Source organism: Micropterus salmoides, unplaced genomic scaffold (genome assembly GCF_014851395.1).
Source record: "Micropterus salmoides isolate LMB-PRFRI ecotype aquatic unplaced genomic scaffold, ASM1485139v1 Ms_hic_scaffold_19, whole genome shotgun sequence".
NCBI lineage: Eukaryota > Metazoa > Chordata > Actinopteri > Centrarchiformes > Centrarchidae > Micropterus > Micropterus salmoides.
In genome coordinates, this window is record NW_024041039.1 from 11,256,026 (window position 1) to 11,276,266 (window position 20,241).

Below are 20,241 nucleotides of genomic sequence, written 5' to 3' on the forward strand. Positions count from 1 at the left end.
TATTTTGGCCACTCCATTCGTATCAGAGGGTAGACTAAATGACAGCACCACAAACTGCCTCCATAATGACACGTCAACAACACTCAACATTATAACATTCATGAAAGAAGGATTTATTGCAAGACTATCGTATTAGACTGCATTAGTTTAAACTATAGTTGTACCTAATAAAGTGAGAGTGTATTTTATATGACCAACTGCGCCAGTGGAGCTGTGCAAAGGTTAGCAGTAGAAAGGCATGTTCCTACTGGGCAGCTTTGTGTTGGAAGGATTTATCATCAGTGGTATCATCAAATGATCATTATGTTGGTGCTATCCTGAGTGAGCGAAGCAGACTAAAATTCTGATTTATAGTACTATGATCAATTCAACCGTTAAACCGTAAAAAATAAAAATAAAAGAATAACAGAGAAGTAAAATTGTAAGAAATAATTAAAATTGATGTGCAGAGGGAGAAATAATTTAAGAAATAACATTAACTGCAAAATGCCATTTTAGTATAATTTGACTACTTTCAAAGAGATGCACACAGTATATGCTTGCTTGTTTGATCTTCTTTCCTGCTGAGAAACACTAGCTGGAGGAGTTCAGAACATCAAACAAAGAACCAATAAATGACGTCACTCTATCTTCCATCTTTTTTGACTCTCTTATGCAGGGCTTTTACACTTCATGGTGCTTCTCTGAGTGTGAGGGGTGGCATGCGGAGAGAAAAATCTCCCAGAGCCCTTTGCAGCGTGACTTCCCAGCAGATAAGGAAGATAAAAAAAACAACTTTGAAGTTTTTTTTTCGGTTCTTAAGAGGGCAGAGGGGGGAGGAGGAGGAGGAGGAGGAGGAGGAGGAGAGGTGGGCCTGGGTGCAAAACAGGAAGGGACACTGCAGGTAGAAACGATGAAGAGACAAACACATAGGTAGAGAAAGAAAGAGAGAGAGAGATACAGGTATGATTGGTTAACGAGCTGAAGCATTTCTTTGAAACCTAATCCTAATCTACATATCGGCTGTTTGTTTACATAATGACACCCTGGTTTTCAACTGTTCATCCATTTGAAAGAAACCCATGATAAGAAAGAGACTTTTTCAGGGGCACACACAGTGATGAGGGCACATACATGTTCCTTCAAACGTCTATTCAGACACACATCGGTTCATACACGGACGCACCAATGCAGTAAATGGAAACCACCCAGCTGCTCTTTGTACAGAGTCGCTGTCACAGCAGGTCCAGGTCCCCAACCGTTGCTGTGTGTGTTTATGTGTGTGCGTATGGCCGCTCTGGTGAATATTTAAAGAGTGTGTGGAGCACTTTGCCTGAGGAGGAGCAGAGTGGATGTGTTCTGTCATCAAAGAGAAAAAGACTGGTTTCCTCCCTTTTTTTTTATTCTTCTCTCTCCTGCCTCTTCGCTGCATGGTGACAGCAGAGTCATGAAGAGAAAAGCATGTTAATGTGAAAACAGCACACACACACACACACACACACACACACACACACACACACACACACACACACACACACACACACACACACACACACACACACACACACACACACACACACACACACACACACACACACACACACACACACACAGGAAATATTTGGTTGCTGCCAAAGCCGATGAGACAGTCGATGAGGCGATGGGCTGAATGTGTCATCGTTCACATGCTTGGGCATGTGGGTGACGGTGTTGTGATTGTGTTCTTGTGACCGAGATATGATTAGTTGCCCTCTCAACTTATCCTTGCATTCATCATAGAGAAAAATGACTTCTCCCGCAGGAATGACGAGGAGCTGTGATTTATTGATTAGTCTACCAATAAGCCTGTCAGTCAATAAGTAGTTCTGTCAATCAGTCAGGGAGTGTTGTGTCCAGTGGCTGGGCTAGATGGTCTCCATCCTGCCCTTGCCATGGCGCTATGTGAGGCACGATGCGCTTCCTCAATTCGGAGAACTGCAATTCCCATAAGCCCCATTAAATATTCACAGGCATCAGAAAGAAAGAGAGAAGGGGGAGACAGTACAGACACAGAAGCATGATAAAATGAAATTTAAAAAAAGAGAGTGAGCAGGGAAAGGAGAAGGTAGGGCTGGAGAGATGAGAGTAGAGGAGAAAGACGTGGCAAGATGAAGGAAGGAAATACAGATGAGGGAGTGGACAGAGGGAGATGGAGAGAAAGATGATGAGAAAGGGAGTTACAACAGTTAGAGAGGGGGAAGCTAAAGGAGGAAACAGAAAGAGAGGAGAACAGAGAGGGAGAAAAGTGGAGAGAGAATGTGTTTAATTATTCAGCATTACCCATGTTCTCTATTTATGGCCCTTTTAAAGAAGCCAGTGGAAGCTATATATATATACACACACATACTGTAGGCACAGGCTGTTCCCTTAAGTACAGCTCACCAGGGAAGTTTCAACCCAAAAAACAGGGGAAACACAAAGAAAAATGTGATAAGATATTGATAAGAGAAATGCACGGAAGCAAATTATGTAGAAGGGAAAGGGGATGAATAGACAGAGGAGGAAAAACAAGGAAACAGAACCACCATGGAGATGTAAGATCAGAAAGGGAGAAAGAGAGAGAAGGCAAGCTAAAATTAACTTTTTCGCTGCAGCTACTCGTCTATCACCACTCTTGGCCAATTTACTTTAGCTGACAGGGAAACTGCAACAAAAAACAACAACCTGGAACAACTTTTCAAGACATTTTTTAATTGAGTTGAGATTTTGGGTGTACGTGAGAGGGAAAAGGAGAGAGAGAGAGAGAGGGAGGAAAGAGCACTGGAGCAGATCTGTATCATTTAACTAGATGGGGTAATGGAATTTTTGATAAACCTGTTATCTCTTACTCCCAGACACACAGAACTGCAGCTACGTGGCACATTACTGGCCCTCTATCACCAATAACATAAAACACTGTGCTGGCCATTACCATCAAACATATATACACACACACAAAAGGATGCATGCATTGGTACACATAAACCTACATATATATACACACATATATATATATATATAAATATATACACACACACATATATATATATATATATATACACACACACACACATATACATACATATATATATATATATATATATATATATATATATATATATATATATATATATATATATATATATATATATATATATATATATATATATATATATATATATATATATATATATATATATATATATATATATATATACACATATACACACACACACACATACACATATACATATATATATATATATATAAATATAAATATAAATATACACACACACACACACACATACATATATATATATATATATATATATATATATATATATATATATATATATATATATATATATATATAAATACCACATTATCTGACTTGAGAAAAGGTAACAAATAACTCATGTACTTCATACTTCTGTCAAATAAAATTTGTGCTTAGGAAATGTACCTTTAGCTTTTATCTGATGCTTTTTAAAAATTCAATAAGCCCAAAGGTAGCCTAAATTTCCACAGAAATAAATCATTCAGTTTCAGTGAAACGTAAAACAGTAATTTTGCAATTAGTATGATTTTATCTCATAACATTGATGTGTTATATTATCTATATTATCTAAATACATTTCACAACGAAATTCAACAAAGAACACACTAAAATATTGGGGAGAGGAATTGTCTAGTGATTCTCAATTTTCTTTTAACTACTGCAGCCAACACTGGTGTAAAAGAAAATATCAAAGCACAAGTTGTTACCTTTCAGTCTATGATCACAGCTCAACCAGAGGAACACTGGCCCCTGGCTCCTGAGAAAACTAAATTTATTTTTGGAATCAAAACGAGGAGTAAAATCATGTTTACTGCTTGCCTGACTCTAATCTTTACATCTGAGCAAAAATTCCACTTCTGTTTGTTCCACAGCACACTGACAAGTATTCATTGATCCAGACTGGGGATACTGCAGTCCAAAGCTATAGAAAGCATAGTATTCTTATGTGTTATTTTTCTAAGCGTCTAAAAACTGTTCAGAGAGAGCCAGAGCAATTCCAGTTCACCAATACCCACCAGGCTGAAGGTCAATTTATCATCTCAGTGACTCAGAGATTCACCTGCTGACAAAAAGTTGATCCTCTTCAGGCGGCTTGCCTAGGCGAGGGACCTCAACCGCATGAGGAATTTAGAATAGATGGCATTTTTGCTCAAGTGACTCTGCTCCTTATCTGTGCATAGAAATCCAATCTTTTCCAGTTTACACCTTTATCTACTCCTACAGCACTGACAGGGCAATATTTGAAATAAAGCTTTGTAGGACAAACTTTTATTATATTTAATAATAATAATAATAATAATAATAATAATCTTTAGCACCTATAAAGAGCACTTTAAGAATGAAGAGTTGTGCACAAACAGGCGCTCACAAAAAATCTATTGCGCACATTCAAAACTTCATAGGTGTAAGCAAGAAAATAACAGTAGAAATGTTTTCTATTTTCATTTTTGGACAGCAGTAATAGAATAAACTTCAGTATAGACTCCATAGAGTTTTATACAGTGTGACACCCACTGGATCAGCTGTATGGGCTACAGACCCAACAGGCCGGTGCAGTTGCCATAGGCATTCTCTGGCTCGGTAATGTATAGGAAAAGACTGGCTGAATGTCAGCCAGTAAATGAGCCGTGACTTTCACCAAGACAGCAGAGTCAGCAATAAATGGATACACATAACTCTCCTGCTCTCCGTTTCTTTTGAGTTTTTTGCACACACACCCCCCCCCCCCCCCCCCCCCCCCCCACCACCACACACACACACACACACAAACAAATTATTTCTAGAAGCATAGCAGACCTCTGCCTGACCTTTCATCTGGACCAATAAGCCCCTCTCCATCACACACACGCACAAAATAAATGCTTGCACTGACAGGGGCCTTCAGGTGCCCATACATTTTGGAACAAACATATGTTTACTCCATTTAGAGGTGATTAAACAAAATGTCACAGGCTGGTGCCACATCCTGCAGGTGGCAAGTTGAAGCAGCAGAATCATGAAAAGGACCAGAGAACAGCGAGCCATCATGGAGGGAAGAGGAAGTTCAGACAGTGACATGGACTGAGAGATAGTGTTTAAACGACAGCGGGAAGTCCAGCTGACAGCAAAAACCTTAGACCAACGGAGAGCAAGAACTTCCTGTGTCCTAGAGAAACACTTCCTCTTGAAGTATAGAAAGATATGCATATACAGCGGAGAAGAAGAAAGGAAAATAAAGAAAAAGGAGTAAGAGAAATTCTCCTAAAAGCACTTTAATGTGCCCCAGATTCTGCTTCTGCTCTGCATTTATTCTCTTACATTCGCTCCATTTCTCTCAAGCTTGTGCGCTGCTTTTATCCCCTGTCCTCTCTGTTTCCTTCAGTCACAGTGCACATTTATATTCTTTACTCCATATAGGCTATTTGGAGGGAATAAACAAAAGCTGATAAGATAGCAGAGTGTGCTATCAGAAATATAGAATAATGTGTATCAAAGTCTGCATATCTCACCTTGTACACCTGCCCATAGGTGCCATTTCCCACCAGCTCAACCAGCTCAAAGATGCCAGCAGGATCCTGAAAAGACAAAGGAAACACAGTGGGATTATTAGGATGAAAAGGAGTGATAGAAGTGTTAATTCATACATTCAACTTAAGATAATGTTTTAAAATAGTTTTCAGCTTGTTTCAGTGCAACAATTCTTATGTTGAATCCCATTAAGACAGTAATCATGTGTGACAAATGAGACGTCAATTTTCTCAGCCCCGTTTGTGAAGGTAGGTAAGTTGGTCATTTGGTCCAACACTTTGGTTCAGACTGAAATATCTCAACAACTATTAGACGGATTGTCAGATTTTGTTCAGACATTCATGGTCCTGAGAAGATGAATCTTAATGACTTTGGTGAGCTCCCGATTTTCCTCTAGCACCACCAGGAGGGTGACATTTATGGCGTTGAATGAAACGTCTCGACAACTACTGGAAGACTTATCATCACATTTTGTACAGCCATCCATGTTCCCCTTGGGATGAATTGTTTGTCATTGTTGTCATTTTGGTGACAATTTTCACTTATCACATTTTTCATTTGTCCAATAATTTGGACATTCCGTTGTCATTGTGGACAAGTGTTAACATTTTAGCATTAGCATTTAGCTCAAAGCACCACTGTGTCTATGTAAAGGCTCACAGCTAACCGAGCTGTAGACTCTGTGGATACTTGCATTTTTAACAATGGTGTGAGCTGAGTAAGAAACAGAAGCATGATAAAAGCAGTGCTGATGTCTTGCTCAACCCACTGAGCTCTCTGGGTGTTGATACATTGGTTTGAAATGCAGCACTGTATTGTTTTAGGCTTGCGTCCAGACAAGCTAATAATTTAAGCCCACAGTCGCTGGGTTGCCAACACAGAACTCAGCGCATCTCTGACAAGTGGGGAGCAACTCGAACAGAGTATAAAACCCACTGACCCCCACTCACACACAGACACACACACCTCCCCCTTCCTCTCTGCTGTGTGTTGCTACGGCATTCCAACAATAGCTGGTATTCACCCTCTCTTTCCTCCTTTCTCTCTTTCACACTCTCTCTGCTCAACCCTCTGTTCTCCAACCAGCCAAAGTCCATCTATGTCTCTCTCACCCCTTTATCTACACATTCTCTCTCTCTCTCTCTCTCTCTCTTTCTCTCCAGTCCATGACAGGTCCCTCTTTCCAACGCTTCTCATTCCAACTGACACTCAGAAACACTGAAGCCCTTTTATCAGCTTCTGTTATGTCTCTTCTCTCCTTGTGCAGCCTTCTTGCTATTAAAAAGTTTTGTAAATGTTGTACATACCATCATACATTTTGTGTCAGTCTTAACTGTGTTCAACTTTGTACCTCATTCTTTTGCCACAGCTGCCTGTGGAGATGTCACAGCTAGTGTTGGGTTCTCATTTACTCAAGAATTCAATATTCACAGTGTCTATTAATGTGTATTATCAGCACTCCTACACTAATACTGACACTGATATCTAATAATGCCATCAAGTCTGATGTTTTGTAGAGTAGTGTAGTGTGATGTAGCTCTAACTCTTGCAGTTCTCACTATACACTGCTTGTTATGTGGATTACCTTGAACTTGCAGCCAATTCTACTAGGTCAGCTAAAAATATACCAATATCCAAAGTAATTTCTGTCATTTTTCATCCCTTTTTTTCAACAATATCATCTAGGGACAAGCCAAAGAAGATGTTCTTCTACAGGGGGCAAAGCAAGAGACTTATTTCATGGCTGATTCACCAGAATAAACTGCAGTATTGTGTAGATCTGCACTGGGACTCATGCAAAGCTGGAGAACAGACGATATTACACAATACCCACTTTTCACTGACAATTCCCCTCTCAATAAAGCACCTCTTTATTTCCATTGTGAAATGCCACACATGCACTCCATTTCCATCCCTGTCTCTCTTCTCTAACCTTGTCACTTCTCTCTCTTGCGTCTTTCCTTCATGGTCTGTCCTCTTCTTCTTTTTTTTTTTTAAAAATCGGTCTCTTTGTTGCTTTCTCACTTTCTGCACTACTCTTTCATGCCTGTGAATTTTCAGTGGAACTTTCAACTAACTTTGCTGGCATAACACCCAGATCAATGTGTGCAGCCACAGTACATAGAGAAGGAAATGATGCAGGATTATGGCCAAATGAAGATAGAAAACTTTACATCCTTTACTTTACAAGTATGTTTTGGGAGCTTCAGTATTAAATTGTGTGCATGCTCAAGGTGTCTCCGTGCATATACTATAGTTTCTTTGCATAGTTCTTTGGAAAGTGTTACTTTCTCTCTTTCTTCTGTTCTGTCTCAGCTTGCCTCCCTCTCTTTCCCCAATTTCTCTCTCTCTTTCTCTCTTTTCCTTTTCTGTCTCCCTCGCTCTGTCTCTATTTGTTTGTTTCTGCGGGTCTCAGCAGACCTGTCAACCTGTCAGCGGTTTCTGAAGACAGGGCCTTGCGCTTTTGCTCTCTCCTTCCTTTTCCTGTTTTTTTTTTCTTTCTCTGTTGTGTGCAGCAGAGACACACACATGCACTGTCCCTCACATACAAACAGATACACAAAAGCAGACAAACTCACTCTCTCGCAGTCCGTCTCAAGTACATCCTCACGCTGTCTCGCTCTCTCTCACACTCTAACAACCGCACACACACACACACACACACACACACACATACTGTGCCAAAAGCACACTCCTACACAAGAGCTAGTGTTCAAATGTTCTAACGAGTATGAGTGGGCACAAAATGAAGAGTGTGTGTCTAGCTAAACGCGCATGTGTGTGTGTGTGTGCATGCGTGTGTGCGTGTGTGTGTGTGAGAGAGAAAAAGACTGCAAGCCTCTTTCAACAGTGCAGACAGCAACATTCTGCAGGCTCTGTGACTGTTTGCCTTTGCCAACGGGCCTTCAGCTTATGCAGGTAGATTTTTCCTCCCCCTCACTTCCTTTTCTCTCCTCAAGTGTGTGTTTGTGTTTGGCAGCTGTGTGAATTAACTCTCAAAGCTGCATTCAAAGTTCTGACAGCAACTCCCAAGACACATCTAAGGATGCACTCTCTTTCTCCTTTTGTTTTTACACAACAGAAACATTCAAATAACAAAAAACTACACACACACACACACACACACACACACACACACACACACACACACTGTACATGCATATAGGAACCACAAGCGCAGGAAGACACATGATGGTGGCACGCATATTGAGGATCTACTCCATGCACAATATACAGAACGAGTGCTATGGCTAGAGAAACAAGAGCGTTTTTGCTGCTCCATTTCATACATGTCCTTAGGCTTGCTGATAAAAAAATATAGCACGATGTCATTCATATTTTATAGGCCACTTGCCGAATGAGCTCTCAGCGTGCACCAGGCTTTGTCAGTGCAGTGCACGTCTGTGTGCCAGTGTTTTAGAGTTCCAATGACTGGAGCAATTTTGCCCCCATACCTATTTCTCACTTTGTGTTCCTTTTGAGTGTTTGCCAGAGTCACATGACTGCCACATGACTTCACTGGTGGCCAGTGACTCACGGTGTGTGTGTGTGTGTATGTGTGTGTGTGAGTGTGTGTGACTGCGAGAAGCTGCTGAGTAACAGTACCACATTAAATATAACTTGTACACAAAAGTGCTGAGAGAAGTAAAAAAAAATAAGGTTCAACCATTTGAGATATGATGTAAAGACACACATGCTTTCTCCAAAATGTCATTTTTTGAGAAGAAGTTTACTTAAACCCTGATGACAGTGCAGCTTTTCTTACTTATTCCAGCGTTTTTATATTATCTCATAGCAGACCAGACATCTGAGAATTTTCCAAACTGACAAGCGAGCGTGACTTCCTTCAATTTCTGTGAGAACATTTCTACAGAAAAGTTTAGCTTTCACACAACAGTAATGATGTGTTTATCAAAAGTGTCTTTACGATAGGCCACAGTTGGCATGACCCCACTCTGCTTATCTTCTAGTCAGAGGAAAAGCAATGGCATCTTGCTACCATTATTGCAACACAATCTCCATCTTAATTTTTTATACACACCTGGTAAAAGCACTACAACAGAGCTTTTCGACTGACATCTTCGTACACCCACATATAAAAAAAAAATCACTTTTGGTCCAAATCATTTTGCCTCCCATTTATTTTGCTTATTCCTTTTCCATATCTATAAACGATCTTTTATACCTTGTGCAATCAATTTAATGGATAAATTGCACTAATTGGTACTTTTCAGTACAGAAAGTTTATTGTACACGGTGTGTATAGGATAAACTGCAATGATTTGATGTGATGGGCGGAGAGATGTACGGCACCCATGTGATACGATATTGGTATGTTTATATATGTTCATGTTTGTATAGTGATGTTTTTATAGGTCTGGTGAGACCAAAGACAATTTTCTAGCCTTGGCTGGACAATAAAGTGGTATTCTATTCTACTCTATTCTATTTCCTCTTCACATGGAATGCCTTTGTGCAAAAGTAGAATCAAGTAGGATTAATTTTGGGCACAAGGCCACTGAGATAGATGTAGCACTGGATCCAGTTATTTCTTTGAACAGGGGATGTTGGTCCATAGACATCATAAACCATTAGAAATAATGGGTTTTAGAGTGCAGGGCTGGAGTTCTTGTGAAAGCTACTGTACAACATGTGTGAGGACTTTAACTGACTGCATTTATTATTTCATTCCTCAACATAACCTTAATCCTCTGCGCTACATTCCTCACCTTAACTCTTACCTAACCAAAAGCTCTAGTTCTAACCTAAACTATAATGTTCAGGGTCAATTTGACTTGATTAAAGGTGGGATAAGAGATTCTAATCCAACACTTATTTTTGTCAAATTCAGTTCATATCTCCTCAGGGTCTGCTAGCTGTTCTGTATGTGCGCTGAACATATATCCGGTGTTAAGAGCTGTTGTGCTGCCTCTTATACTTTCTTGTCCTCTCTGCATGTTAGCTTCGCAGCTGCAACTATAGTGACAGTTTGCTAACCCACAATTTACTTGCTGTGCCATTGTATCATTCATATCATTGTATTTGTCCTGGAATTGGATATATTTCTGAATCACTTACCCCAGCTTTAAGCTTTGAGTTAGAGAAAAGCAGTTTTATTTCATAAAATGCTCTGTTGAAACACATATGCTCCTCATAACCTAATAAAAGACCAAAGTGTCTTGAATTTATTTGAGTTGATAACTATTCTGATTCTGTGTGAGTACTTAAATTTCATACCAAGAACACATATTGATATGTGTGTGTGTGTGTGTGTGTGTGTGTGTGTGTGTGTGTGTGTGTGTGTGTGTGTGTGTGTGTGTGTGTGTGTGTGTGTGTCTGTCATCAGCCCCTCTTGTCAGCCATGTCAAATCTGATTATGAAAACATCACAAATGTGACCGAACGTGAAGAGAAAGTTGTAGGATACTTGAGAGCAGGCTGTAACGTACCAGAAAAATTACATTTATGAGCCACAGAGGCCTTGACATGACATGTCTATGATCTACATCAGTCATACAGCCAAACAAAAATACACACTTATGTAATGTGTTGGTTAGGAGGAAAAAACATCTAAGATGGATAGAGAAAGTATTTGTGTGAACACACTTCTAATGTAAAAAACATTTGCACTAAAACATAAAAACATTTGCGAATCTAATCTGTGAGGTTGTATTCACACAGAGGTAAAAATTAAAGACAAACAACAATCTCAAAATAAACTGCACTCATTACAGACAAAACTTACATACTTTAACCTATCCATCTTCATACAGTATGGTTACAGTTGATAATTATTTTCATAATCAGTTCATTTAGTTTTGTACTCTTCAATTAATTGGTTAGACCAAATATTTAAAAATTTATAGCTTTATAAAGCAGAGAAAAGCAACAACTCCTCAAATTTGAGAAGATTAAACCAGCAAATGTTGGTATTAATGGCAATAAATGACTTCAATGTTTAATTGACTACCAAAACAACTGTTAAATGAACAAATGGCTCAAATTACTACATGCAAATTACTACATGCTTTGTGACGGGCAATGTGAAAGGGGTTGATCATAGTGACAAACAAAGAGAGAATTATGACCCAACTCTGCAGTTCCCCTCAGCTCAACAGCATCTTAGTGTGTTTCAGCTCATTGTTTTTACAGCCCCACAACTTCACTGTTTTAAATTGTTGTCACTGCACTCTCATCAACCTAGTTTCCAGCAGGAAGCCGTTCTAAGTAAAAATTCTCTGATATGCTGCTTCCCCATCATCAAACAGTAAACGGACAAAGTTAGCAACTAGCTAATGAACACAAAGTCGAGCACTGAGCAGCTAAAAGCCAGACATTTCCCTCAGATATCAGTAGACAGCAAAGCAAAGCTAAAAGCAGAGTGAATGTTGGACCTCAGGTGTTTAAAAACAACACTCTAAATGAATGCTGATGCTGCTCTGTGTCTGGTGGATATGTAAATAGGCAACTGTTTGCTAACAGGTTCTCTATATCAACTGTATACGCTGATAGTATGTCACCTGTGTTTAAAGCTTGTTCTGTTGCCCTGGCTAGCCACATAAAATCTATTAATGCTGCATATTTTTGGAGAGTAAGACGCACAACTATGTGAGACTTGAGGCATTAGAACAAAAATGGGGGAAAAGGTAATTGGAAAACTAATAATCTTTGAAAACTCACCCTGGCTACTATTCTATGTATCTGAAGTATATGCACTAGACAGCAGCCAGGTGAGTGCAGTTACCGTCTATAGAAAGTAAATTACAGAAAAGTAAGGTGGATTGAATTAGAGACCCTAAGAGGATAATAGATGTCATGCTGGGTCTGCCTCTTATAATACCACTTACACTTAACAACATGGCTCCCCACTGCTTGCTTTCTCAAGGAGATGCTGTGGTAGCCTAATTCCCACTACATCTCACCCAGACATGTACAGTACATTAACAGGAGTCAACTCTTAATCACAGATTTACAGCCCGCCGAAGATGATACGCACCACAGAATTTGTTCTGCGATGCTAATGAACCCATCCGCTCCTCACCTCTCGCCTTCCATCCGTCTCTGCCTATTTGTCATCTCACACCTTTTCCTGTCATCTCTCCATGCGTCCCTCCATCCCCCTAATCATTCATCTTTTCTTCTCAATTTCTGCCTGCCGCTCTCTCCCTCTGTCATTTCAATCCATCTTTCTTGCCTTCCTGCCCTGCACCATGTGAGTTAGAGGCTCACATGGTTCAGCTCCTACTATGGACTTGTTTACATGAACATGATTCCCTCAAGATCAAGTGTGTGTATACTTTGCAAGTCATAGTATGAAAGAAAAGAAAGGGGAAGAGAGTGTGAGTTAGACAGTGTGTTTGTGCATACTCATGTTTTAATGTATCCTTAAATGCCTTTTATAGAATGCTGAAACATAATGTATTATAATTAAAATTTATAATCTAGAAGTTTCTGGTTATTTCTTATGCTTTAGCATCATATTTGGTGATTGCTACGTTGTTTATGCTTTGCACGCTTGCACACTGTTGTGTCTTTTTTCCTTTAAATTAATTTTCTTTGCATGGTCGGAGACACTTACACTAGTATTTTTGCTGGAAACATAAATAACATCACAGGACAGTTTCCTCAAGAAAACCTGTCCTCAACCTGAATGTTTTACGACAATTAAACTTTCCAGGACTTTCTTAAATCAGCTGTTTTAAAAGTACAGAAAAAGTCAGGACATTTATTTGGCAGACTCAAATAAGGAACTTCAGATTTGTATGTATACAGAGCCAATTTATACATTTTAGTGCTTGTTTACATGTAACAAAGAATTAAAGGCTTAATGCGGCTCTATCAGTGATGGGGGGGGGGGGGGGGGGAAATAGGTCAACTAGAAGCAGGCAGGCAGAGTGGAAAAGAGGGTGGGAGGGAGGGTGTGAGGGAGAGGGGCATTTCTCAGCAACAGACTGCCATACAGTATATAGACTATTCATGAATAAGCTCTGTGTAAGCCTTGGGCACTGCTGTGGCCCCGTTACTATGGCGTCCATGATGAGGGGCCGAGGAATGTGGCCTTACTGGGCGACGGGGATGGAGAGGGAGGGAGGAGATCTGGAGAGGGGTCTTTGCTTTGGACTACTTTAGTCACTGGTCACATCTCCACCTTTTAGCCCAAGCACAGCCTCTGTCGCTTTCTTCTTCTCCCTCTGCTCTCTCTGTCTCTCATTGTCCCTCTAAGCTCCATTCATCTTCACACGTCCTGTCTCTCCCTGACTCTGTCACTCCGGCTCTCTCTGTCTGCGTCTTTCTCTCTGTCTTTCTCTGACCGTGTTACTGTCCCTTCATCCTCACCTGCTCTCTCTTTCATCTCAGATTTCACACCTGACTCCCTTCACAGCACATTTGTCTATTGGCAGTGTGTGTGTGTGTGTGTGTGTGTGTGTGTGTGTGTGTGTGTGTGTGTGTGTGTGTGTGTGTGTGTGGTGTTGTGGCTATACTTCCTGCTGCTTCACCATCTGTTGCTCCTGTCAGCTGACTGGATGAACCCGTGCTTCTGACGCCTCTGACCTGCCTGTCTGGCACGTGTGTGTATCGCTGTACATAAAAACCACTGTCTGCTTAAAAACCACAGCATTTCAACCTCTTCTGGTCTTTTAGTATCATTGTGAGTCACGCCTAGACGGGAAACAGCGGTGACATCTCTCTGCAAGCCTTTAACTGTGGCCTTTCCCAGTCGAGTGAAACATGCGGCATTTATACAGGTGTTGTCGGGGGTTGATGTTGCAAGCATATGACGCAGAGACCCGACGAGGTATAAGAATAGAGAGTGAAAGAGAAAGACAGAGAGAAAAAGGGAAAAGTTCAAAGACAGAAAACATGTGAAAAGCCACTTCTCTCTCCATTCTCCTTCCCACTCAGTTCTGTCTGCCTGTTCTATATATGTGTATGTGTATGTGAGTGAGTGAGTGAGTGAGTGAGTGAGTGAGTGAGTGAGTGTGTGTGTGATAGTCAGTGTGTCTGCACCATAGTCAGTGTGCCTAAGAGCAGCTGAGTGCAAGAGCAAGATCTCACCCCTGAAACCCCCTTATACACAAAAAAACACAATCCCCCTATCACCACCACCAGAGCCAGCTGACCTACTTCCTGTCTAGCCAGTCTAGTGGTTGACTGTACACTCGTCTGAGATAGTGTGTGTGGAGGGTGCAGTGCATTAGAGGTGGGGGTTGGAGGTATCATGATAAGTCAAAATACAAGAAGTAAGATGGTAACAGAAAAGGAACGGTATTGAAGAGATGATGAAGCAGTGTGATGCTGTAGATAGGTCCTGACTGTTGAGGGTGTAACACTTTTCTCAAGACTTCTGTGGTAAACACGTTCTCACTTTTCCCTAGAATTTTACATACTTCTTCATGATACCACTTAGAAAAGCTACATTATTACACTGTGCTTGTACACACTAGCTTGGTCGGGAAAAAAAACATCTGTTCTATTGGGTTTGGGGTTGTTCCAACTCTTGACTCGTTTTCTCTGAGGGAAATATTCAAACACAATATTGATACATGTTTTTATGGCTGCTCAATTTCATCAAATGGAAATATCTGTGGGAATAAAGTTATGGGGTTACACAAAACTTGGCTACACGGCAAAAGTTTGAAACAAGTGACCCGTCAGCAGCTCTGAGGGGTTTAAGAAGTTAAAGACTTAATGAAAGTCTCATTCGTCTAATCATATCATGTTCTAACTAACCATAAGGTTCTTTGATATGTCATATTTGAGAAATACTCACTATCCTAGCTGAAGTGTATAAGATATTCTCTCGCTCTAGTGCTCAACACCGGAGCCCCCCAGGGCTGTGTGCTTAGCCCCCTCCTGTTCACACTGTACACCCATGACTGCATCCCCCAACATGGAGTGAACTCTGTTGTGAAGTTTGCGGATGACACCACCATCATCAGCCGGATTTCAAACAATGATGAGACTTCATACCGGGAGGAAATTGATAATCTTGTAGAGTGGTGCTCAGAGAACAACCTACTGCTCAACATCAGCAAAACTAAGGAGCTGATTGTGGATTTTAGGAAGAAGGAGACAAAGACACACACTCCTGTCTACATTAGTGGTGCTGAGGTGGAGCAGGTGAATAGTTTCAGGTTCCTGGGAATCAGCATCACAGAAAACCTGACATGGTCATCTCACATCTCCACGCTGGTGAAGAAATTCCCATGCCAAGTTCATGTCAGCTTTTACAGAGGAGCAAAAGGACCAGAGGGCTCTGCATCGGGTGACTAAAACTGCTCAAAAGATCATTGGTACCCATCTCCTGAGCATCAGTGACATATGTGAGGTGAGGTGTGTACGCAGAGCCCAAAGGATACTAAAGGACAGTACCCATCCCAGCCACAGCCTGTTCACCCTGCTGCCTTCTGGGAAGAGATATAGAAGTTTCTGCTGTCACACCACCACACTGCAGAGCAGCTTTTTCCCCAAAGCTATCAGACTCTTAAACTCTAGTTCATCCTCAGCACTGTTTACCATTTTTTTTATAATTGATTCTGTATTAATGTATATTATCTGCTGTGTAGCAGAAGGGAGTTACAAAACACAATTTCACTCTATAACTTACCTACCTCTAAAACCTACCTACCTACAAATAGATGACCACACATTTTAAAAGCAAATGTGTCCTTGTCGCTGCCTCTTAGTCATAGTGAGAGACATGCGCTTGACATCACTCTTCTGAAAAAACAGGACATGCACAGGCTGACTCCCAATGCACAGACACTTCCCTCCTCTTCCTCATTCATCTTCATCTCTCCTCTATCTGTCTCATTCTCCCTCTCCTACCCTTCTTCTTTCTTGTGTTCCTTTCCATTCTACCTCTAATTGTGCCCTCCCCCACTGGTGAAAACACGCTATGCTCTAGGTGTGAACCTCAAAAGCAGCATTTGCTGTTGACACTTTATTCAGCTCCGCTGTGAACATTCCTCTTCATGCAGGCAGGGCAGGGAGGTGGGCACCGAGGGATAATGCTATAAGACAGAGCGGCTGGGAGATGGACAGGGAGGTGCATTCAGTCAATCAGACAAACAAAATGCAGTAAAAGCAGGCGATAAAACTGAACAGCAACCCGGTGGAGGAGCTGTGACTGAAGCGGAGATAAGCAAACAGACATGAATAGACAGAAAGAGACATGCAAACATAGACATTATAAAGGGTATAAAATCTGACATATGGGCACAATCAAGCAGACAAGGAAACAGGTAAATACAGGCATGCAGACAACAACTGCATTACTGTGTGTGATGTGGTTTCCTTTCTTAGAGTAGCAAACAGGTCTTTAGCTAAAGAGCTTTTTTCATGTGCAGCATCCCTTACAGCTGACTATCAGCCTGGCAGACTCCCATTAGAATACACACACACACACACACACACACACACACACGCACGCACACACTCAGAATAACACACACCATGCCCAGCCAGGCGAAAAACATGGGTATCCATGCACACAACCACAGGACGCTGTTTGTGTGTGGGTCTGTCTGTGTGTGTGAGTGTGTTGTGTTTTGCAGCACACACTGGATGAACAAAAGAACTGGCTATTGCAGCATGCACAGCTTCAGCTTTGATGAAGAGTGGGCTACACTGACCACAGGTAGGTTGGCACACTCTCTCCCTTTCTTTCTCTCTCTCTCTCTCTCTCTCTCTCTCTCTCTCTCACGCACACACACACATAGTAAATAACTTCAAAAACAGGCAGAGGAGAAACAGTTTACCATTAACGGTGGAGAATGTTGTCGAAATAACTATTAGAACCCCAAGGGAAGGAGCAGTTTCTGTCCCACTCTATAAATACACAGGCCAAGAGAATCAGCAGTGTGGTTAAATTCCACTGCTGTCTGAATCAAGGCTGATCCCCCCCAAATATCCAGGTCAGCAGAATCCAAGCTACAACCTCAACTCAGCATCACACACACCATCAACCTTCCTGTTTTTAACTTGGATGAAAATAAGACTTCAGACGCGCGGGGCAGCTGTTTATAGTTAACGCCATGGATTTAGATAAAATTATCTATAATTTGACACATTGTGGCGGGCCGGCGACCCGTCTACCACACATCCGCCTCTGGAAGTCTCTTCTGCTCTCCTGCCGGTTGCTATTCAGGGAGCGCTGTCAGGTACAAGAGAAGGAGAAACGCACGCGCGTGTGCGCGTGTACACGACACACACACACACACACATACACACACACCAGTTTCTCTCAGATGAAGCTATTTGAAAAATGCCACAACGTCTTACCCTCAACGCGGACAGGTCGATTTCGTCCAGACTCCGAGCTGGAGAGTCGCTCGCCATGATGGAGGGCACAAAAAGCCGCTCTCAGGTATCCTGAAACAGCCTTTGCTATCACGACTGTGCTCTCTGCTGTCCCCCTCTGTCCTGCACAGTGATTCTCTCAGCGATCGACAAAATAATAGCTGTCTCCTTATGCCCAGCAGCGGGACGTGCCTCGAGCCGGGAGCGCACCTAAAGCGCAAACTCGGAGGAGATGGGAAGCAAGAGCGCAGAGTGCATCTGCACCTCCAGGTCCATGAATACGGGATGGAGACCGTACAGAGAAAGGTGAAGCTCCGTGGGGAGTGGATTACTGCTCGTCCTGGAGCCGCTGCTGTGACAGCCAGTGAATATACAGAGGAAGAGAGGTGGAGCGCAATTCCTACTGCCTCAGCAAACCACGCCTGTTACTGGGCGGGGTTTGGTGAAGCAGTAGGGACTCCCTAACTTTCTTATTTTCAACAACCCTCATAACATACCTACTATAGATCAGCAGTGTTTTATTTAATGATGTTTATATATCACCCTGTATGTTATTTTATTAAAATACATAAGGACGTTTATTTTTTATTTTATTTATTCAGATCATCTGGGACAGGCCTGCTTTCTGTCTCCAGAGTCAAAACTAAACATGGAGAAGCAGCGTTCAGTTTTTATGCTCCATATAACAAACTCCCAGAAAACTGCAGGTCTGCTGAAACTCTCAGTTCTTTTAAATCAGGGCCACACATGACATTTTACAGCTGGTTTCACAGGCTGAAGAGAATTCCCTATGAATGGTAAACTGAACTTCACATGTAAAATTAAAGGTGTGACCCTTTAACTGCTCCCCACCTGATTAAATAATATTCTGTAAAAGATAAGATTCCTATTCTCATTATGATCAAAGAACTGACACTTGATACGAGTGGAAGCAATGGTTGAAATATTCTTTCTTTTCCAATGATAAGAAGTATGGAGGACCGATCCTGACACAGTCAGAAATAAATAAATGCTCAATAAATAAATAAGCATCCAATTAAATACACAAAAAATAAAGTAAATAAATAAATCTAGGTAGTAATTAAATTATATAAGGAGACATAAATGTATATATATTAATTAGTTTCTTTACTTATTCACCTTTGTAATAATTACCTTATTTATTTATTCTCCGTTATAGTCTTCAACTTTATTTATTAATTACTTATTTTTTAAATGTATTTCTTTATGTGTATTTTAATATTTTTGTCTGTTTTATTCTTCCTTTGTATTTTTTTACCTTATTTATTTTCACCCATGGTATTTATTTCTGCCTGTCCTTTTTACATTTCTGTATGCATTTCTGCCTCATTATGCAAATGTGGAGGGGCTGTGTCTCAAGGGGTCAACTTCTGCCCATTGGCCTGCAGACATCAACAAGCTGCTCTTCACACAGTCAGATGGCTTCCTTCAGTGCGCTGAGGTGTTTAGCAACTCTGAAGACAATACTACCAGCCATGTCTTCCTTCTCTTTTAAACGTAGACGCTCCGACAGACAGTGCTTTCAGCATGCATGGACACAGAACTGCGGTACAAACAGAGTTGCTAAACACCTCAGCGCACTGAAGGAAGCCATCTGACTGTGTGAAGAGCAGCTTGTTGATGTCTGCAGGCCAATGGGCAGAAGTTGACCCCTTGAGACACAGCCCCTCCACATTTGCATAATGAGGCAGAAATGCATACAGAAATGTAAAAAGGACAGGCAGAAATAAATACCATGGGAGAAAATACAGTAAATAAGGTAAAAAAAAATACAAAGGAAGAATAAAACAGACAATAATATAAATAATAAATAATAATAATAATAAATAAAGTTGAAGATTATAACAGAGAATAAATAAATAAGGTAATTATAACAAAGGTGAATAAGTAAAGACACTAATTAAAATATATACATTTATGTCTCCTTGTATAATTTAATTACTACCAAGATTTATTTATTTACTTTATTTTTTTGTGTATTTAATTGGATGCTTATTTATTTATTGAGCATTTATTTATTTCTGTATTTATTTCTGACTGTGTTATGCTCGGTCCTCCATAAAGAAGAAGCTTTTGAGGGTTTCTGGACTCTTAATCCCACTTTAGGAGCCACTAAAGTTGCCTAAATGCGAGCAGTGAGAGACCATAGTTGTTAACTGAGTGGATTTACCTGTTGCATAGGAATACATGTCTATAACACATAAGACGCACATACATTAAGAATCCATTTACAATTATTCCCATAATTTATGGATATTCAAAGTCTTCAGTTCCTGTGGGAAATAGTGTGTCTGGTGCTGCACCTTGTAAAACAGTTTGCCAAATACATGTCAACTGCCAACTAAGACACCTATT

At 40.8% G+C, this 20,241-nt stretch overlaps 1 protein-coding gene across 5 annotated transcripts in view; it reads right to left on the minus strand.

The window, feature by feature from the left end:
* tnika (TRAF2 and NCK interacting kinase a) overlaps positions 1-18,248 on the minus strand; it is a 66,777-nt gene extending 48,529 nt beyond the window's left edge. For 3 of the 5 annotated variants that reach the window (XM_038728854.1, XM_038728853.1, XM_038728859.1), the window contains exons 1-2: positions 17,848-18,243; positions 5,545-5,610 (exon numbers count right to left, since the gene is read on the minus strand). In XM_038728854.1, the coding sequence (XP_038584782.1) occupies positions 5,545-5,610; positions 17,848-17,904 (123 nt within the window). In that variant the 5' untranslated portion in view covers positions 17,905-18,243. Of the gene's footprint in view, positions 1-5,544; positions 5,611-17,847 lie in introns of all 5 variants that reach the window. The other 2 variants (XM_038728855.1, XM_038728857.1) reach the window with 2 other exon arrangements.
* Between the last annotated feature and the right edge of the window lie 1,993 nt (positions 18,249-20,241).